We start from the raw sequence: 19,434 nt of genomic DNA, 5'->3' as shown, positions 1-19,434 counted from the left end.
TTAGGCTTGCTCCAATGGCAGCATACTTGGCTAAAGTCTCCTTTAGGTAATAGCCACCAAGCCTGATTATCATTCAGAGATTTTGAATTCTCTGCTGTAAATTCATTGTGATAAGTATACATATCTGCAAGGTTTTTCAACCTGCTTCAGCCCCTAATTCATCTTACCCATCTTACACACATTACCTAAATCATGTTTTAGAGACACAGTTCTGATTCCTTTTCTCTGCTTTTGGGCTTGGCTGCATCTGTTAAATTGAAACTATTGATCAAACCTGCATGTGGTTTTAGAATAAATTTCATTAGAAAAATCATGCATCTTTATGTATGACAGCTATCAAACTGATCACTCTTTAAATGGTACCAATAAGAGTATCAAGTCTTAACTTTCCTTCTAAATGTCTTATAACACTTACATATAGTCGAAGCGAGCACTAGAGCATTAGAACTGATACTTCCCCAACATGAAAGCTGGCCTTAGATTTAGGGTGGGGAAAGAAGAAAAAGAGGTAGCATAGGAACAGTAGGAGAGGTATGATAAATTTTAGGGGTATAATTGATTCTAGTATTTGCAGAACTTCTTGTGGTTTTACACAAGTGTGGAGAGGAAGAAACTTTCCTCTACCTTTCAAGGTTCTTTCAGCTGGCCTCATAATTAAATCTATGTGAGACAGATTAAAAAGAGAAAACCACCAAATTTAATTACACATGTATGTACGGAATCCTACATACAGGAGAGGTTCAGAGACAAAAAGGGAAAGTGAGGTAGACATGGCACTCTGAGCTAAGGTTTCAGTAAGGCACCCTGGGGCTTCAGAGGGGAGCAAGGTCATTTGCAGGGCATAAGAGCAGATGTTCAGTAATTATAAGCTTGCCCTGCCCTATAGATAGGTCATAAAACGTTATTTCTGGTGATAACTTTTATTATGGGCAAGGCCTCAAATTTAAATTCTTTCAGGGAGAGGTAAAAGTTTCTTGTGGGCCTGCAGGGTCTTGATTGCCTTCATCTCAAAATAATTCACATGCCAAAGTAACACATCTTGGGGAGTTCTGCTCTGAACCCCTTTAGTAGTAACTTATTTTGTATCCACTAACAGATTTAGCACTGACATACTCTATTTATTCATATCATAGTTCTGGAGTCTAGGGTACATTTACATAATTAAACAAATATTCTGAAAGCATTGATAATCATACTGGCCCCTATCTCATAATTTTGTCTACAAGGTGATTTTGTAAAATACCCTGAAAATTATTTAAAAAGTATATGAAGCTCTGCTTCACAAAAATGTTTTGTATGTCTGAAATATTCATTTTATTTTTCTTTTTCTTTCACAACATTCTTTTTATTTCCAATTACATATCTATGTGAGTTTGGATTTTCTTTATATACTTCAATCGAAAGAACGTACTGTGGCAGATTGAGTTCAGAAGCAAATATGGGCATCTACTTGTCTTCTGTGAAGCCAGACATTAAGAGGATGTAAAAAATATAAAATAACACCACTCTTTTCATTAATTTCTTGGGGGAGAGAAAATATGGTTATTTCTTACTAAAATATATTATTTACTTTAACATATAATGCATTATTTATTACTTATATAAACATTACTGTTTATTTTTTTCAACTTTAATTTCTTACATAGTAATTATTGATAAACATAACCAATTTAAACAAAACCTCTTTAAAATTCTCAATAAAGGGATATAGAGACCAAAAAGTTTGAGAATTGCTTCTCTAATTATTGTGACATTAGAGATAAGCTAACATTACAGACAAATACTGTATGCCTGTGTTATCAAAACTCTACAAAGATACTCTTGACTCATTTAATTTTCACAGGACAATATGATAAATATTACAATAACTTCCTTTTTATAGATGTAGAAAGTAATGAAATATTTTTAAAAAGTTATTTTAAAAACCTGTCAACCTATTCTTCTTGGGTACGAGACAAGATGGTTTTGTTTTGCCTTAAAATTTTTTTTCCCCTTTAAAAATTCTTTTTCTTGGCATGTGAAGCTTGAAATATTAGTAGATAGATAAATAACTCAGAACTGGAAGAGTACATGAGGGGTATAAACCTATCATTACTGGGAAGAGTATCCAAGATAATGAAAATCACTTCTTTAGATCATATTTAGATACAAATAGTATTCAACAAACATGCACAACTGGAAATAAGAATGTGAATCAATACTGCTGTGGGTTCAAAAGACAGCTCACTCAAAAGCAGTGTCTTACAGGAATAGTCCCTCAGACCTTCTCCAGACAGTAGCTGACATATTATTCTGACACTTTTCATGGTATCAATCATTCAGAAAACAAAAACAAAACAGAAAAACCACATTAGGAACATCAAAGTAAACATATATGCAATTTATATTTTCCAATGTTTTTGATAAAAATAGTTTTGAAGAAACAAGCTTGAAAAATGTTTCATGGAATTTCAGAATCCTTCCTTACTACATTCACTACTCATGCTCTATTTCAGTTTCTTTGTCTTTGCCCCATGATTTTCTTTGGGTAGATGGAATGGACAATGGTATGAGTCCTGCCTCAAAGACTAGGTGTAAGAAATGAGATAGCACTGGGCTGGGAACACGCAGGTTTTCATCCTGATTTTGTCATTAAATAGCTTTGTGATACTGAAGGAGTCTAAATTCTTTAAACTGCTCATCTGTAAAGTTGAAAATAAAAGAAAACTGGACTAGAGAATTTGTAGCATTCCTTCCAGCTCCGCCAGTCTTTCTTTTATAAATGGAATAATCTCCAACACAAAGCTACGTTGGTGTGTCAGAATATCCTGGGACTCGGTTTTGCTGCTTTTTGATCTACCTGCAGACAGATCAACAATGTGATTGGGAGTAGATAATAAAACGGCTGGATCATGAATGGAGAGAAGACTGAAAAAGAAAAACATACCTCTTTAATGTGCCCCTAACACAAAGAGGTATCAGACTGGGAAGGAGGTCAATTCACTGAACTAGAAGGAATTATGTATGCAGAAAATGCCACAAGTTGTATGTCTCCATAGCCATGCTGCGCATATACGTATATTCACTTTACAATGTTAGATATTTAGAAGTCCTGCTAAATAATACTGATTCCTAGCTACTGGCTTAGTAACCAAGAATCTACACAGGGTCCTAATGCAGTGATAAAGATAGGATTACAGAAGATATTTACTATACATTGCTACCTTTTTAAAAAATCCTCACCCAAGGATATGTTTATTTTTTATTTTTGAGACACAGGAAGCAGGGGAGGGGGGAGGAGAGAAAGAAACATCCATGTGAGAAACATCGACTGGTTGCCTCTCGTATGCACACCAAATGGGGAATGAACCTACAACCTTTTTTGGTATACAGGATGACACTCTAACTCAGCCACCTGGCCAAGGCGGTTACCTTTAATTAAAGTAACTTTTATAATTTTCAAAGTACCTTCACATACTTTCTATGTTAGTATCAAAACTCGAAAAGGGAGTGGGGACAGGGATCATGATGTCCAGATTATAGATGAAGAATTATAGATGAGACTCAGAAAGATTAGGGAAAAGCTTTAATGTCAAAAGATCAATGTTTGTAAAATGATGAAGCTGAGGTCAGGCTCAGGTATGCTAACAGCTAGCCCAGTGCTCTCTTTAGAACGCCACCTTGTCATCTTACAATGTACAATGCTGATCGTAGGGACTGTGGACATGGATCTGTATGCTACATCATCACTATCGGAAAAACAACTAATTGTGATGTTCTTACTCAGACCTCCTGAATGACTTAAAGCTAACTTCTAGCTTCTGAGATGTGGAAATGTTAAGGAATAATGAAAGGCTCGTACAAATATACTGACAGCACTAAACAAAAAACTATTTTCACAAATACTTAGTTATGGAAAAGATTACTGGCAGTACCTTGACCTCTACATGCCTATGCACACCCAGAGAGCAATCGCAGTCAGTCATCTTTTGATTTTTAGAATATGATTAAACCTGCTTGAAGTTTCTTTTTTCTTTTAAGAAACTCATTAGATATATTCAAAAAAGGTCCTCTACAATACCATTTAAAATATAAATGTACCAGAATTTTTCTATGTTCTTTCCAAAAATGTCAGAACAATTCTAAAGTACTAATCAATTATCAGTCATCTACTTTTCTTTCAACATTTCCTTTTTTCTAAAAGGAAATTCTCCTTCCTGATTACTAAAGTAAAAAGTGATTTGACAAATGGGATTTGAAAAATACGGACTATACCAAAATTAAGATTGTTCATTTTTTTTCTTTCAGATCCATATTTTTCAGATTTTGAGACCAAGCACTAATCTAAATTTTTACATTTAAACATATAAGGTTACCTTTTCTATTTAGGTAATTTTGCCTTTTTCCCTTGAAATAAATAGCTTTCCTTTATATCTAAAGAGCATTGCTTATGCTGACTTTATTACAAGAGGGAATGAATTTAGAAAAATATTAACATGTGAAGGTTTCTACCTATTTTACTTAAATGTCTTTAATTTGTACAGATTTGGCATTATTTAAATAACTTCTCCACAGATGACAGGAATGTCACTTCAAAAGCCTGATCAGAGAATCTTCTTACCGATGCACGAGCATTATTTCTGATTTGGAGTCTCTTTTCCTCAGACATGGAAAGAATATGAGCCATAGTCTTGGCATAGCCTTCTTCACTTTCAGCCAGAAATCCAGTTACTTCCCCTTCATGAGGAATGACAATGTCAAGCTTCGGGCCCCCTGAATTGTGTGCAAGGACAATTGTGCCAGCTGCCATACACTCAACAACTCCTGAGGAAAAAACAAAAGCATGTAGTTTTTAAAGTTTTGAATATATTCATAAGAACAAGAAAGAGCAGGAACCTTTAAATATTTTAAGAGACTTATGAGAAATTTAATTATATGTCTATGTCTATGAATTTGCTCATTTAACCTCCATGGTGCAAAATAAAATCATTTTAAGGTTTTTAATTTTCAAACCTTCACAATAATGCTGCTTTGTTCTTAATTAAAACAGACAAGTAGCTGGAAGAACAGTCTATATAAAATAGATATGCTGTGGATAATAAAACAAAGTAGACGACTAGAGAAGTTAGCAAACTGGTAGATAATTAATGGGTACTAAAACATAAAAGGAGTAAAAAGATATCAAAAGCAAAAATATCACAGTTCAAATTAGAGCATTAGGAGAAAAAAAGAAAAAAGCCATCTCAGTGAGGCATATTATTACCGATGCTCATCAGTAATAAGCCTGGATTTTTGGAAAACTTGATACTGTGTGCCCAAAAGCAGTGAACTAAATGAAAGTTTTGGTTAGTTTCTGCCAAATAATGTAGGTAAGGATAAAAGTTACTCTAGCCAGCATTTCTTAATTTTCTAAAGAAAATTAAGGCCTTTAGAAAGTGAGTGAGTTGACTAGAGAACTGATATTTTAGATGCACAGGAAAGAAATGAAATCCTTAAAATTGTTCCTTGGACACTGGTAAAATCTCTATGGAACAGAATTTTCTGCTACTGTTATAATTTGAATTCTTATTTGAAAAATATGGATTATACCATAATATTCTGTTCATGTCTGGGCACCATTCCTTTATACTTTCTCAGAGACCTCAATCTAATCAATTTTATCCCTTCTCTCCAGGATTTTCCACCTCTTCAGGTCATAAGTCCTTCCATTGCTATTGTCTCATCTTTCTTCTCCCTTTCACACATAAACTTCTGAAAAGTGTGGTTTGCACTCTACTTGCTCACCTATACTCAATGCTCAACTTACCACAATTCAACTCTTGCTCCCACTCCTCCATTAAACTGTTCTTGCCCAGGTCACCAGTGACTTCCTTATCTGGCCCCGCATCTGGGAAGCATGGAAACTTGCTGCCCTTACTCCTCCTCCCCACACACTCTCTTCCTTGGTTTCCACGACACTGCACTATACTGGTTTTCTTCCTCCCCCCATTTCTTCTCTTCTGCTTGTCTGGCCCCTCTTCTTCTGCCCCCTTCTGAGCTGTTACTGTTCTCAGCAATTTGTACTATGGGTCTCTACACACTTTCTGTAGGCAATCTTATCCATATCCACGGGGCCTGCAGAATTACCTGGACAACAAAATCCTCAATCTGTATTCCCAGATCAGGTCCCTCTCCTGTACTTCAGGCTCATATATATAAGAGCCTGCTGGATGCAAACATGTACATGTCCCTCAGACAATTCAAACTCTACATGCTATAAACTTGGCTCCTTAACTGCCTCTCCTCTTGGATGCCCTCTCTAGGTAAAAGCCATCACCATTCACACAGTCATCCAAATTAAAAACCCTAGGCAGTTGTCTCTGACTCCTCTTTGTCCCTCATTTAACACATCCAATTAATAGCAAAATCCTGCTCAGTCCTTCTTCAGAATTTTGCTGGTGTGTTCACCTACCAAGTTTGGAGTGCCAACACCTCTCATCCAGTTTGCTGTAGCAGCCCAACTCATCTTCCTGCCTTTCTAGTCTTTCTCTTCCTGCTTCTCACCTCACCAATCTATTCCCCATCTTGTAGCCACAGTGAAATCTAGGAAACAGAAAGCTTTTGAATCCAATACTTAAAATCTATCTTTTCCCACTGGCTTAACGTGGCCATGTGATCTGGCCACAGGTCACTCCTCCATTGTCTTGCTGTTCCTCGCCATACTGAACTCATGTCCGTTGAAGGTGACTGCTAAAGCTCCTTTTGTGATGCCTGTCACCATTTTGTATCTACCCTTTGTTGACTACCCTCCCCTCTTTTGCATGGCTATCTTCTAATTACTGTTCAGGTCTCAGCTTAAGTGTCACATCATTTCCTGGGCATTGTTCCCTGACCTCACAAGTCTGTGTTAGGTGTTTCTCTTAGGTGCTTTCCTATCATCCTGCACTTGCCCCAGCAGAGCACTCAGCACACTGTGCAATGACTGTTTAACTTGTCTGTATCACTCACAGAGCTGTGAGCCTCTGAAGGTAAGAACAGTTCCTACCTCACAGTGAATCCCAGCACCCACCCCAGTGCCTGGCACAGTAAATGCTCAATAAACTGTGGAAGGAAGCACGGGAAGTAAGACTCCATGCAGAAAGTTTGGATCAGCAAGTTCTTGCTGTATATCTGAACTTAGTACTGTGCTACTAACTAGGGACAGAAAAGAATATAAGAGAAATTGTAGCCTTAGTGCAGGAAACTTCACTTTTATGGTTTTCTATTTTCCCCTAACACCTACCAGTACAAGGCACAAGTAGGCACTTGAGACATGTTGAACCAAAGCAGACACAAAACAGTACTTGATTTTATACCAAAATGTGTACGTAACAGGAGGTCAGAGAAAAGTAATTAGTGCTGGAATAAAGCTAAATTGAAGGGCAAGGAGATTTAAGTTAAACACTTATAATGGGATTTGGCAAAAAGAAAAGGAGAGCCCATTCCCATAATGAGAACAAAATCAATAAAAGCAGCTATGAATTTCTGTGAGGTGGCCACCTGAAGAGAGTGATTCTCAGCCTGATGCAAAACAGAATCACTTAAAGAACTTTACCAAAATACCTAGTCCTGGGCCCCACCCAGAGATTGACTTGGTTCTTCAGTGGGATTAGGGTAGGGCCCAGGAGTCTGTACCAGCATGTAGACTGGGGTAGGTAGGGAGAAAATAATGTGGTGGTTCAGAGCAGGGGCTATCTGGGTTACAATGTGGGCTCTATCTCTTAACTGTTTGTGACTGAACTTGGGCACGTTCTAAACCTCTCTGTATCTGAGTTTATATATAAAATAGAAAAATTTCCAGAGTATTATTATTTTATCAAAACAACCTAAAATGTACATCTCATAGCACCAAACAAGTTAAAGGACAAACTCACCAATCCCAAAATGCTCGTTCCACATGGTATGCAGACCAATTGTTCCTTCAGACAAGTAATTCTTTAATTCATCAAATGGAATATTTATTTTAAATTCCACATCTTCTTGAACTCCTAGCTCCTCAGAAAGCCTCCTTAGTTGGTTTACCCTAAATTCATCAGCTTGGTTACGACAACCTCCAATGAGGACAAGTTTAAGTGAAGGAAGTGCCTCAGTCTTCTTCATATTCAACAATTTAGCAAAGGCTCTTATCTGCAAAGGATGATTCTTTTCAGGTCTGAACTGGCCAACAGAAACCAGTAAATGTCCTGGGTTCATCTTTTTCTCTTGTAAGGGAATGTCCAGAAATGTCTGTACATCACAAGGTGGATAAACAATGTTAGTACAATGCCCAACCTTCCACAGTGAGAGAATATGATTTAGTGTCCAAGAAGAATTGACCATGACTACATCACTGCAAGAACCAACAAGTCCGTAAATAAAAGCAAATAAATAGTAGTAGATGAGCTTTACTTTGCTGAGAAAAGGATTCCTGGTAATGAAGGCCGCATTATTAAATCCAGCATTTTGATTCTTCACTACAGAGAGCATGTCAGTGCTGATAGTGGGATAATGAACATAGCTTCCAACTCGGCAACCGCCTAAATACTTAAACAGAGGAAGTGTGAAAGCGTATCCCATTGAATCAATGTAAACATCAGGAACACACTGCATCAGAGCTTCCCAGCCAAGAAAGATGGATCCTAGACTTTGGCCCAGCAGTGTGAAGTGAGGATAGAGTGAATCTTCCACAAGGTAGCGTTTCCTTAAAAAAACAAACTTCACTGGGTGAATTAATCTGATGTTAAATCTTCTGAATGCACCTTCTAGTATTTGCTGACTGCTGACATTAACATCACCAGTATAAACAACATAAACTGCTGCAGGATACCTAAAGTAGAATACAATAGTTAAGAATTTCATTAGTTTAGGTTAAAATCAAGCAAAAAGTTGTAGATATTTTTTTCTTACAATTATAAGCTCATTTTTAGACTAAAAAAAATGTTTTCCACTCATTGCATTTGGACTACTGACCTCATTCTTTCCTGCCCTACAACTAAAATGTTAGTCCTTCAAATGAGCCTTCTAGTTCTTTGCTGTCTCCTCCACTAAATTTAGCATAGAGCAGACACAAACAAAAACTGATTTATGAATGAGACGTTTCATTTTCAAGAAATATTAAAAAAATTTATTTTGACAATTTTCTCAGCATAAAAATGGTAGTAAAATATTAATAAAATAAATGAATTAAAATTCACTAAAGATATTTTTAAGTAGAATCATAATGCTAAAGCATTTCTTAGTGTTATCTGAGAAATACAAAAAGGTTTTAAAAGCTAGATCTTGTGTCTGCAATGCAATTAAATATATAATTATAATAGAAATATATAAAAGTATACTCTTATGACTTTTAATGCTTACGCCTCCCTCTGATTGTGTTTGTCATTATTCTTTAAGTCATAAAAGTTATTAAGTACCTAGTATGAGCTACTAGATTCTGGGGATTCAAGGATGAGAGTCTTTATCCTCAAGGAGCTCAGTCCAGTGGAGAAAAGATATATAAGCTACAAAACTGCATGATATGTACTGATAAAGACAGCCACAGTATGCTGTGGAAGGCTATAGGAGGAGCATCTAACTGCTCCTCCCTAGTCCCCTCCCAGCATCCAGAATGACTCTTTTAAAATGTAAAAAGGAATGTCATTTCTGGTAGCTTAAAGATGGCTACAAGTCTTGGCCACTTTTCCATTAACAGGTGGGATCTATGTTCCCTCCCTTGGAATAACACTGGGCTCTGAGACTGCTTTTACCAATAAAATATGGCAAGAGTGACAGTTTCAGTTTCTAGACCCAAGCTATACTGCTTCTATTTTATTCTAGGGGAGTCACCGGTCATACAAGAAGTCTAACTATCTCGACACCTCCATGTTGTGTGCAAGCCCAAGGTAGTCACATACAGAGGCTGCCAGGTGACAGAGGTGCCCAACGGCCCCCAGCTGTTGTTATCTCAGCCCAGGAACCAGATATGAGTGAAAAATCTTTCAGATGACTCCAGGCAAAGCTGCCACTTAACTGTAATATATGAGTATGAGGGATTCCAAACAGGGCCCATCAACCCCTAAATATGAGAAATAATAATACATTCTTATTTTAAGCCATTAAATGTTAAGGTAGTTTGTTATGCAGCAACATATAATCAGAATATCATCTCTCTGCTTAAAACCCTGTGGTTGAAAAAGGGGTTCTATGGAAAGTAACCTCACAGGGTGATCTGATTATAAATTCCTAACTGGACAGGTCATGGTGGGTAGTCAGTCATGCCCCAGGCACATAACCTCTTTACTAAAAGGCTTATCTTTGCCTTAAGCCAGCCCTGTCCATCATTTCTGTGCATCTAGGTTAATGCTTCTTTGAAATGCCTCTTTTCAGACCCCTCCTTCTAAATGGTGACTATCCTCAAGAGCATATAATCTTGTTAACTACCCTGTACCTCCTTTTTTCTCACCTTCATGTAATCCTCCTTAAGGTCCCCCCTTAATTCCAAATGCATAAAAGAAGCTGAAAACTCATTTCTTGGAAGCATTTGGAATCTTGCTCCCTGGCATATGTTGTCAGTTTGGTTGAAATAAACTCATAAAAATTCTCTAAAGGTTTAGATGTTTCTAACGTCGTCAATCCTCACATGGTTTTCCACAGCACTTAGAATAAAATCTAAACTTCTTACCCTGTTCACTCAAGCCCTGTGTAACCTGGGTCCTGCCTCCCTCTGGAACGTCCTCTTCTACTTTCTCCCTTGCCTACCAGCGTTCAGCCAAACTGGCAGTCCTTTCTTTGTACAAGCCTTGTTCTTTCAGTCTTAGGAAGCTTGCAGTAGTTGTTCCCTCTGCCTTGAATTCTCTTTTCTCATCTTCACTATCTTTTCATAAGGTAGACAGTATAACATGGGGTTTAGAACAGGGGCTCTAGTAACTCAGTTTCCTTGTCTGTCTGAATAATAGTAACAACCTCACAAGATTGTCATGAGGACTGAGTGAGTTAACACAAGTAAAATATTCTTTAAGCAATGCCTGGCACATAGTAAAAGCTCAGTAAATGTTAGCTACTTCTGTCATTCAAAAGTATTTCCTTAAAGAATTTCCCTAATTGCACAATCTAAACACTATATTTTCCTATTTTAATTTCTTATATAGCACTTCTTACCATTTGATATTTTTCTTCTTTGCTTATTATCTTCTGTCTCTCAACTAAAATCTAAGGTCTACAAGAGGGACTTGATCTATCTTGTTCACCATTTACTCTTAACTCTTCACAGTGCCTGAAACAGAGTAGGTTCCCAATAAATATTGCTAGATCGAATGAAAAGTATACTGTAGCTTACGCTGAGTCAGGACAGACTTGTAGAAATTAACTGAAGAGAAAAAGATTATTTCAGAAAAAAGGGAACACTATATGCAAAGGCAAGGAATCTAGAGAAAGCATGATGCTCCCAGTTCAGTATGCTGGAACACAGTAGATGTGAAAGAGCAGAGAGGGATGAGAAACAAAATGGGGCAAAGCCAAGATGAAAAAGTATCTCCTGTATCATACTAATTACTTGGATTTTTTTTTCTTGCAGGTGAGTTAGGAGTAACAGGGGTTTGTGGGGAGTATGTGTACAGATATAAAACTTTACCACTGCCTTCCAGAGTTAGATAATCTCCTTAAGAGACAAAGGTAATACACAGAGTTAGAAGAAGAATAGTACAGATTAAGGTAGGGAGGGCTGCAAGGAAGTGGGAATTAAGCTGGATTTAAGAAAATTCTTTGGATTTAGGGACTTATGGAAGATGGAAGAGGAAATACAGGGGTGGTGGCTAGAAGCCAGGATGGGCCAAGAATATAGAAATGTACAGCTATACCCTGTGAAAGCTTTGGAACTAAATGAAGGGCATGTGACAGGAAGCAGAATAACCGTGGAAAGGTAATAATTTTCCATATATGATAAAATAATAATGAAGCCTGCATTTTACTATGCTTTTTCCTTTCTAAAAGGGAATCATAAATATTTTGGGGATGAGGTGGGGAGAAAAAAAAGCCTAAAACATTAAATGATGTGTAACACCATATTCTTTCTAACATGGTAACTTACTTAAGACTATCCAATTGATAATAATATCAGAATTAGAATCAAATAGATGCTTCATAAAGATTATTTTGGGTATGCCATCACTGACTAAAAGTGCACCACAGTACTTTCTGTTTATTATCCAATCTCTTCTCCATACACTCTTCCAAGATGACTAGTTTAAATTATGCCATAAAAGGGCAGATACTTTCCATTTTTTTATCATAGCAACTAAAGTTCAATAGGATCTTGTGAGGCAGGTTGGCATATGAGAGAAGTATTTCCTTGTTGAAGAATAGTTAAAAAATGAATTCCTGGCTATGAATAAGGTATTAGAGAAAGATGAATTCTGGGTAATGATTTTTTTAAAAAAATGTTAATATAGCAAATTAGCTAAGAAAGATGCATACCTACTTTTTCTGCAGGGCCCTTAATGCACACCATAAAACTCTTTCTCCTCCGCCGCCAGCATTGCAGTATGGATGAAAAAACGCAATCACCATTTGATCTTTCCCTTTTTTGCCAGTTGATGCTGAGTTTTTCCTTCTTTGTAGTAGCACTCTGATTCCCCAAAGGATAAAGACCAAACACAAACATAAACTTCCACATACAATTAGCCCAGGGAAGAATAATGAATAAAAAAACCTGAAACAAGAGGGAAAAGGTGAAAACTGATATAATGCCCATTAAAAACAGGACGACAAAGTAAAGTCTACCTTTACATATCTGCTTTATATATTAGTAGCAGAGAAAATTTTTATAGCTTGGGAGTCTGCTAACGAAGTACTCAATTATTAAAATTCTAATGCTACAAAATATCTAGTGACAAAAGTTTAAGTCCCCTTTAATTCCAGTCTCTACAGTAATGTTAGCAATTTATTTTTTCTTCTTAATTAGTACTAAAAGATCAATGTTGAGCCACCTTTCTCCTAACTCAATATATGTGTTAAAGGATTAAGAAAGATTTAATTATTAATCTCAATAAGACATTAGTAATAGCATCTGACCCACGAAATGATAATATGTAACCCCCCCCAAAATATGTCTTCTTCTCTCTCTTTTTTTAAAGAATAGTTTATCGATTTTTAGAGAGCAAGGGAGAGGGAAAAAGGGAAATATCAATCAGCCTGCAATCCAGGCATGTGCTATGACCGGGAATCGAACTGGCAACCTTTAGGTGCACAGGATAATGCCCAACCAACTGAACCACACTGGCCAAGGCAAAATATGTCTTGTTTAATGATCAATATTCCATTAGGTAAAAGTTTGGTGAGATAGTAAGTCATTTTTATTTTCTTACTTCACATCAAGTAGAACAATTTCTGAGGTAAGCGGAACAGAATTTTAATTTCTCCATTTGGTCTGTTTACATGACCCTAAAATCACTGTCTTCCCTTATTTGCCTCTGAATGAGCTGCCAAAAACCCACTAATATTTTACCTCATGCACATTCGTAAACTCACTCCCACACTCACTGCTAAAAGGTTCTCTATTATTGCCATGTCAACGGAAGCTCTGTAAAGGCAAGGACCCAAACTTGTTCACCACCATATCCCATAATACCTGGCAGAGAGAAGGCATATAATATCTATTGACTGAATGCAAAATCTTATTACCTCCTTAGATGTTTCTTAAATTATGTTGAAATAATTTCTCAAGTTGTATTTCTCTCTTAGGATCGGTACTTACCTTAGTATTTGTAATACTGTGCCTACACTTACGGATTTGAGGGACTTGTAAGTCACGAAAACAGTAAAATACTAAGACTTAAATAAAAAGTCAGGGAACAGAGTAAATACAGAGTTAAAGTATGTTGCGGGGAGAGAAGACAGGCTGGTGGGGAATAGATATACAGGTTCTAAGCCTGTACATAGTACTGATCAGCAAGTTGAACTCTGGGCTGCTTAATGATCAAACCAAATGTGGGCATATAGTGTGTAGTTACATAGTTTTCACTATCCATAAGTAGAGAACACACAAATTCTTTAGAAAATAAATATTGATATTCAGCTTTAAAAATTTTTTTATTTATTGATTTTAGAAAGAGGGACAGAGAGAAAAAAACATCAATTTGTTGTTCCACTTATTTATGCATTCATTGGTTGATTCTTGTATGGGCCCTGACCAGGGATGGAGCCTGCAACCTTGGCGTATTGGGACGATGCTCAGACCAACTGAGCTATCTGGCCAGGGCAATGATACTCAGTTTTGAAATAAATTTCTCATGTGGGATTTCCTTATTGTGATCAAGCCCATTACTTAAAGAGGTATTTCACTTATTAAAATTATTTGGTCTTGCTCCAGCTGGGTGACTCGGTTGGAGCATCATTCCGTACACCAAAAGGTTTCCAGTTCAATCCCTGGTCCAGGTATGTACAGGAGGCAACCAATTGATGTTTCTCTCACATTGATGTTTCTCTATCCCTCTCTCCCCCTTCCTCTCTCTCTAAAAATCAATAAACATATCCTCTGGTGAGGATTTAAAAAATAAAAAGATCTGGTCTCAGGACACCTTTATACTCTTAAAAATTACTGAAGACCTCATACAGATTTTGTTTACATCAGGTTTTTCCAATCTTGGCACTATAGATATTTTGGACCAGACAATTCTTTGTTGTGGAGGTTGTTCTATATATTATAGGATTTTTAGCCATACTCCTGGCCTTGATCCACTGGATGCCAGTAATATCCTGCCAATCAAAACTGTCTCCAGGCATTGCTAAATGTCCTGCAGGGGCAAAATCACCCCTATTGAGAACCACTGGTTTAAACTGATTATATCTACCACTTTTTTAACATATTAGAAATGAAAGTTGAGGACTTAAAAAAATATTTATGAATTAATTTAAAAATGACGAATCCATTACATGTAAACCTATAACATTTTAATTATTAAAATTTTTTTATTGATTTTGAGGGAAAAACAATGATTTGTCATTCCACTTATTTATGCATCCATTTGTTGATTCTTATTATTATTTTTTTTAATGTTTTTATTGATTTCAGAGAGAGGAAGAGAAGGGGAGAGACAGAAACATTAGAAAGAGAGTCATTGATCGGCTGCCTCCTGCAGGCCCCCTACTGGGGAATGAGCCCACAACCCAGGCATGTGCCCTGACCTGGGAATGAAACTGTGAACTCCAGGTTCATGGGTAGATGCTCTTTTCTATTGCTTTTCATAGAGAGTGGGGGGGGGAGAGAAACATCCACCTGAGAGAGACACATCAATTGGTTGCCTCCCGCAGGCACCCTGACCGGGGATCAAGCCTGCAACCCAGGTATGTGCCCTTGGCTGGAATCAAACCCACGACCCTTTAGTCCACAGGATGACGCTCTAACCACTAGGCTAAGCCGGCTAGGGCTCATTTGTTGATTCTTGTATGTGCCCTGATCAGGGATAAAAACCTAAATCCTTGGCGTATGGGGATGATGCTCTAACCGAATGAGCTACCTGGCAGGGACCTATAACATTTTTATTTTAAATAACCCTGTATTTTCCAAAACAAAAAAGGAAAATTAGTAAGGGTGTCAATGTTTTATTTTGCAAATCTCTTTGATGTCTAGCTTAACAGAAGATAGTGGCTTCTTGTGTCTGCTTCTGCATTCAACCTGTAGTGATATGTTGTTTTATTTCAAGTATTTAAAGTAAATGCAGACTCACACAGATATATACTAGGAAAAGGGAGTATATTGTAACAGCCTTTTCAGATAGTTGGGGATATTTTTCTGTGATACTCTACAGAACTAGAAAAGTTATTCATTCAGCAAACACTTATTTAGCCATTACAATGTGCAAAGCACTGAATTAGGGATATTTCAAATGAAAGGGAGGGATATGAAAGCTCTGAAAATAAACTTTCCTGCTCAAAATGTTTTAAAAAGTCATTATAGAATTTGAAGTAGAAGGGACAAAAATGAACAGAGTACCTGAATTTTGGAGAGAATACATAAATACTGCTCTTCAAGATGCTATTTTGTTAATTATAAATTTTCAACCTGAACTAAAACGGGAGGGGGCAAAAGTAGGTTTACAATTGTGAGTGTGTAAAACAGTTTATTCTTGTATTATTAATTGTATTATTTTCCATACTAACAACTGTAAACCTACTTTTGCCACACCTTGTATGCAGGTGTTAAAAGAACTGGTTGGGTAGTATAGACTAGGTCTTTCTGTTTTATTAGTGTAGGACAAGACAAGTAAAATATAGTACTATTTCAATAACAAGTGTGGGGAAAACGTCTAGAAATTTTTTCACTCAAATGTTAATAATAGCCGTTATCTCTCAATGGGTAGCATTCTTAGTGAATTTCCATTTTTGCTCATCTATTTCCTAATTTTTCTATAAGAAACAATTTATTACCTGAGTAACAAAGATAAATGCAATAATATTTTATATTAACTATTCTTACATTAATCAGAAATAAAAATCAATGGACGGTCAAGAAGCAGGGGATTCAACATAAACTTTGCATTTAAATAACATGTTAACGACGACAGTTCTGGTGAGTGAACAAGGAGAAACTAAGGCGTGAGAAATAAGATCCAGATTCTTCTTTACCAAAAAGACAGACATGACAGATTGGAAAATGATTCGTGGCTCCATAATAAAGGAAAATGACCCAAAACGAGTAATTTTACAGATGAATTGGAGTGCAAACAAGAGAAAGAAAAAGCTGAAACAGGGACGGAAACTCAGGCCCTCAGCAAACAGTGGGGCAGGCGAAGGAGGTAAACTGAAATATTTAGCATGAATATTTTTTAACCCAGTCGGCTCCAGTCTATTAAGAAGACACCAAAGTGAAAGAGCCGCTCACTGGCTTTAAGAAAACAGTGTAGCTACGTGACAAAGAAAGCCCTTCCCCGCGAACTTCAGTTGCATGGGCGGACAATACCACTGCAATACAGAAACCTTCGAGCCCACCAACTCCTCACCTCAGTAACTCGCACAACCACCAGCCCCTGTCAGCGGCCGCCATCTTCAGTCGACCCCGGAACTCGGGGAAGCGCTGCGTTGTTTCTCTTCTCTATTGGCTACTGAGGAAGCGTGAGGTGGCCGACTTTGCGTTTCAATTGGTTGATGGTAGCAGCTTCCCACGGCCTTCCAGCCAATAGTTTCCCCTGGGGCGTAGACAAGTTTTGGGCGCATCCTGAAAGAGTTGGGCCGCTGGGTGGGCGGTGGGCTGGGGAGGGCGTGGCCTGTGATGGACAGCGGCGCTCCAGCTCTTGGCCCCCTCCCCCACTGGAAGCCCCGGCTCCCGCGTCCCGGTCCCCCAGCCCAGAGCCTGCCACCCGTTGGAGACCAATGGGAGGCTCTTGCGAGTCTCGGATCGATTTTCTGGGTGCAGAGTTCACTGCCGAGGCGGCTGCGGCGTCTGGGGACCGCGGTGTCCAAGAGTCAGGCGCGGAACCGGAGAGCGGACCCCACGCGGGCGCCGGTTACACCTCCTCTCTCTCGCCGCGGTGGGCGATCCCTGGGATCTCCGTCTTCTGCCAGGGTCTGCGCGGCTCGCCCGCCCTCCTTCCCTCCCCGGCACGCGTCGGAGCTGAAGACTTGAGTCCGAAGTGCACCGGCCCGAGGTAGCAGAGACCCGGGAGGGAGGATGGACCCCTCTAGGGGGTCCCGGCTCCACCGATGACCCTGAAGCATCGGCAGGCCGGCCTCCGGGACGAGGGTGAGGGTCCGAGGCTCGCCCTCCCCTCTGGCTCTCCTGCCCCGCCCCAGGGGCCAGGGGTTCGGTGACACGTAACTATGAATTAGTCGGTGGGGTGAGAACAGCAGATCCTCCGTCCGAAATGCTGGGGTCGGTTCTCAGACCCCGCCTCTGATTAGAGCGGAATCACAAAGATGCTATCCACACCTCGCTCCTCTCCTCCCTGCATTTTAACCGCGCGCTTCTTTTTCACTAACCAGGTGACCTTGGGCTCTGGACCGGATCACAGAAGAAATTGGTTTCTCTGGGAGATGATGCCTGAACAGGAGGAGAGACAGATCACAGCTCGAGAAGGGGCCAGTAGGAAAGTAAGTTTCCTTCCCCGGCGCCGTGCGGGCACACCTGCCCCAGGACTTTCCACGTCCACCTGCTCGCCTGCCCTCCCTACTCCGCGCCCGAGGGTGTGCTGGGAAGGCGGTGCGCGAGAGCCCCAGCCCCAGGGAGTCGTGGTTTGTTAGAAGACCACCACTGAGAACGGCATGCCATTACATTAACTGATTTTCAGGAACAATTTAAAACCCGGCACTTTTCTATTCATTTTTATGCTGGAGAGGAAAATTGAGCGTTGAGTTGCTGTTTAAGAGCCCTAATCCCTCAAGACGATTAAGTTAGTTACCTGGATAAGTTATTCAGAGTTGGTGCTCAGACCTCTTTGTGGTCTATCGAGGTCCTGCACTTTTTTTAAAGAACTATTTTCAGTTCATTTTAATTATACAAGTAATGCATTAATATGGTCTCTTAAAATGCAAATAGTACAGAAATATTTAGCATGAAAAGCAGATCAATTTTCTAATCCTTTTGTATTGATGTACATGTTTTCATTCGTTCAGCAAATAATTATTGAAAACTTACCAAGTTTCAGGCGGTGTTGAAGAGCTGAAAATACAGTGGTGAAATATATGTATATATATGTATATCTGGAGAAATATTTAGGGTTTATATGTGTGGTTTTAAAATTTTTGTTTTACATAAACGAGATCACATAGTGTGTAATCTCCAATCTTTTCCCCTCAATGTAACAATATATTTTGGAGATTGTTTCACATTAGTACATATGTTTCTGTCGTATTCAGTTTAACCTCTACACAGTATGGATGCCTTATAGTGCTTATTGTTTCTCTGTGTGTGGACATTCTGGTTGCTTCTTTTTTTCCCCCCTCACAAGTCAGGTTGTAGTCCTTGCACATACTTTTTAATGCTGACACTTGAGTATTTCCTTAGGATAGACACCTAAGCCTGGTTTGCTGGTCTGAAGAGTAAGCTGTGCCTTTTTTATGGATTTCTGAAATTAATTCAACATTATTTCATGTCCTATTGTGAAATTCATCTAAGCTTTGGTGTATAGAAATGAAAGAACTAGATTGATGGATGGGTAGTCTGCTCAATAGATGATTCTTAGTGTGATGACTGCATTTAATGGAGGTATGAGGAGAATACATGTGGGGAGGGGTGACTTCTATGGAATGGGAGAGCCTTCTAACCTCCTGCAGTGCCCCCACCTTTCTACTTCTACCCTTCAGGAAAATCTTTATCCTTCCAGATCAAGCTTAAGACCTGCCTCTTCTTGAAACTTTCTATAACTGCCTCTGCCCTTGTTGACCTCACCCTCTTCTGGATTCCTTTGATAATGGTATTAGCCAATGTTGCTGAGCTTACTGTGTGCTAGGTACTGTGTTAAGCAGTTTATTCTCCTCTATGTACACTCT

At 38.6% G+C, this 19,434-nt stretch overlaps 2 protein-coding genes across 2 annotated transcripts in view; one reads left to right on the top strand and one right to left on the bottom strand.

Moving 5' to 3' along the window:
- Window positions 1-3,548: 3,548 nt before the first annotated feature.
- Window positions 3,549-16,993, bottom strand: ALG11 (ALG11 alpha-1,2-mannosyltransferase). The gene is made up of 4 exons (XM_016213605.2): window positions 16,950-16,993; window positions 12,431-12,661; window positions 7,872-8,803; window positions 3,549-4,803 (listed from the first exon to the last, which is right to left on the bottom strand). The coding sequence occupies exons 1-4, from the start codon at window positions 16,991-16,993 to the stop codon at window positions 4,532-4,534; spliced, it is 1,479 nt and encodes a 492-aa protein (XP_016069091.2). The 3' UTR covers window positions 3,549-4,531.
- A 354-nt stretch (window positions 16,994-17,347) lies between these two features.
- Window positions 17,348-19,434, top strand: part of ATP7B (ATPase copper transporting beta) — an 81,502-nt gene continuing 79,415 nt past the window's right edge. The window contains exons 1-2 of the mRNA XM_016213589.2: window positions 17,348-17,689; window positions 17,929-18,036. Coding sequence (XP_016069075.2) covers window positions 17,980-18,036 — 57 coding nt within the window. The 5' untranslated portion in view covers window positions 17,348-17,689; window positions 17,929-17,979. The remainder of the gene's footprint in view (window positions 17,690-17,928; window positions 18,037-19,434) is intronic.

This window comes from Miniopterus natalensis, chromosome 2 (genome assembly GCF_054644295.1).
Source record: "Miniopterus natalensis isolate mMinNat1 chromosome 2, mMinNat1.hap1, whole genome shotgun sequence".
In the NCBI taxonomy this organism is placed as follows: domain Eukaryota; kingdom Metazoa; phylum Chordata; class Mammalia; order Chiroptera; family Miniopteridae; genus Miniopterus; species Miniopterus natalensis.
The sequence above is the reverse complement of the archived record's forward strand: the minus strand, read 5'-3'. Positions and strand labels throughout refer to the sequence as shown.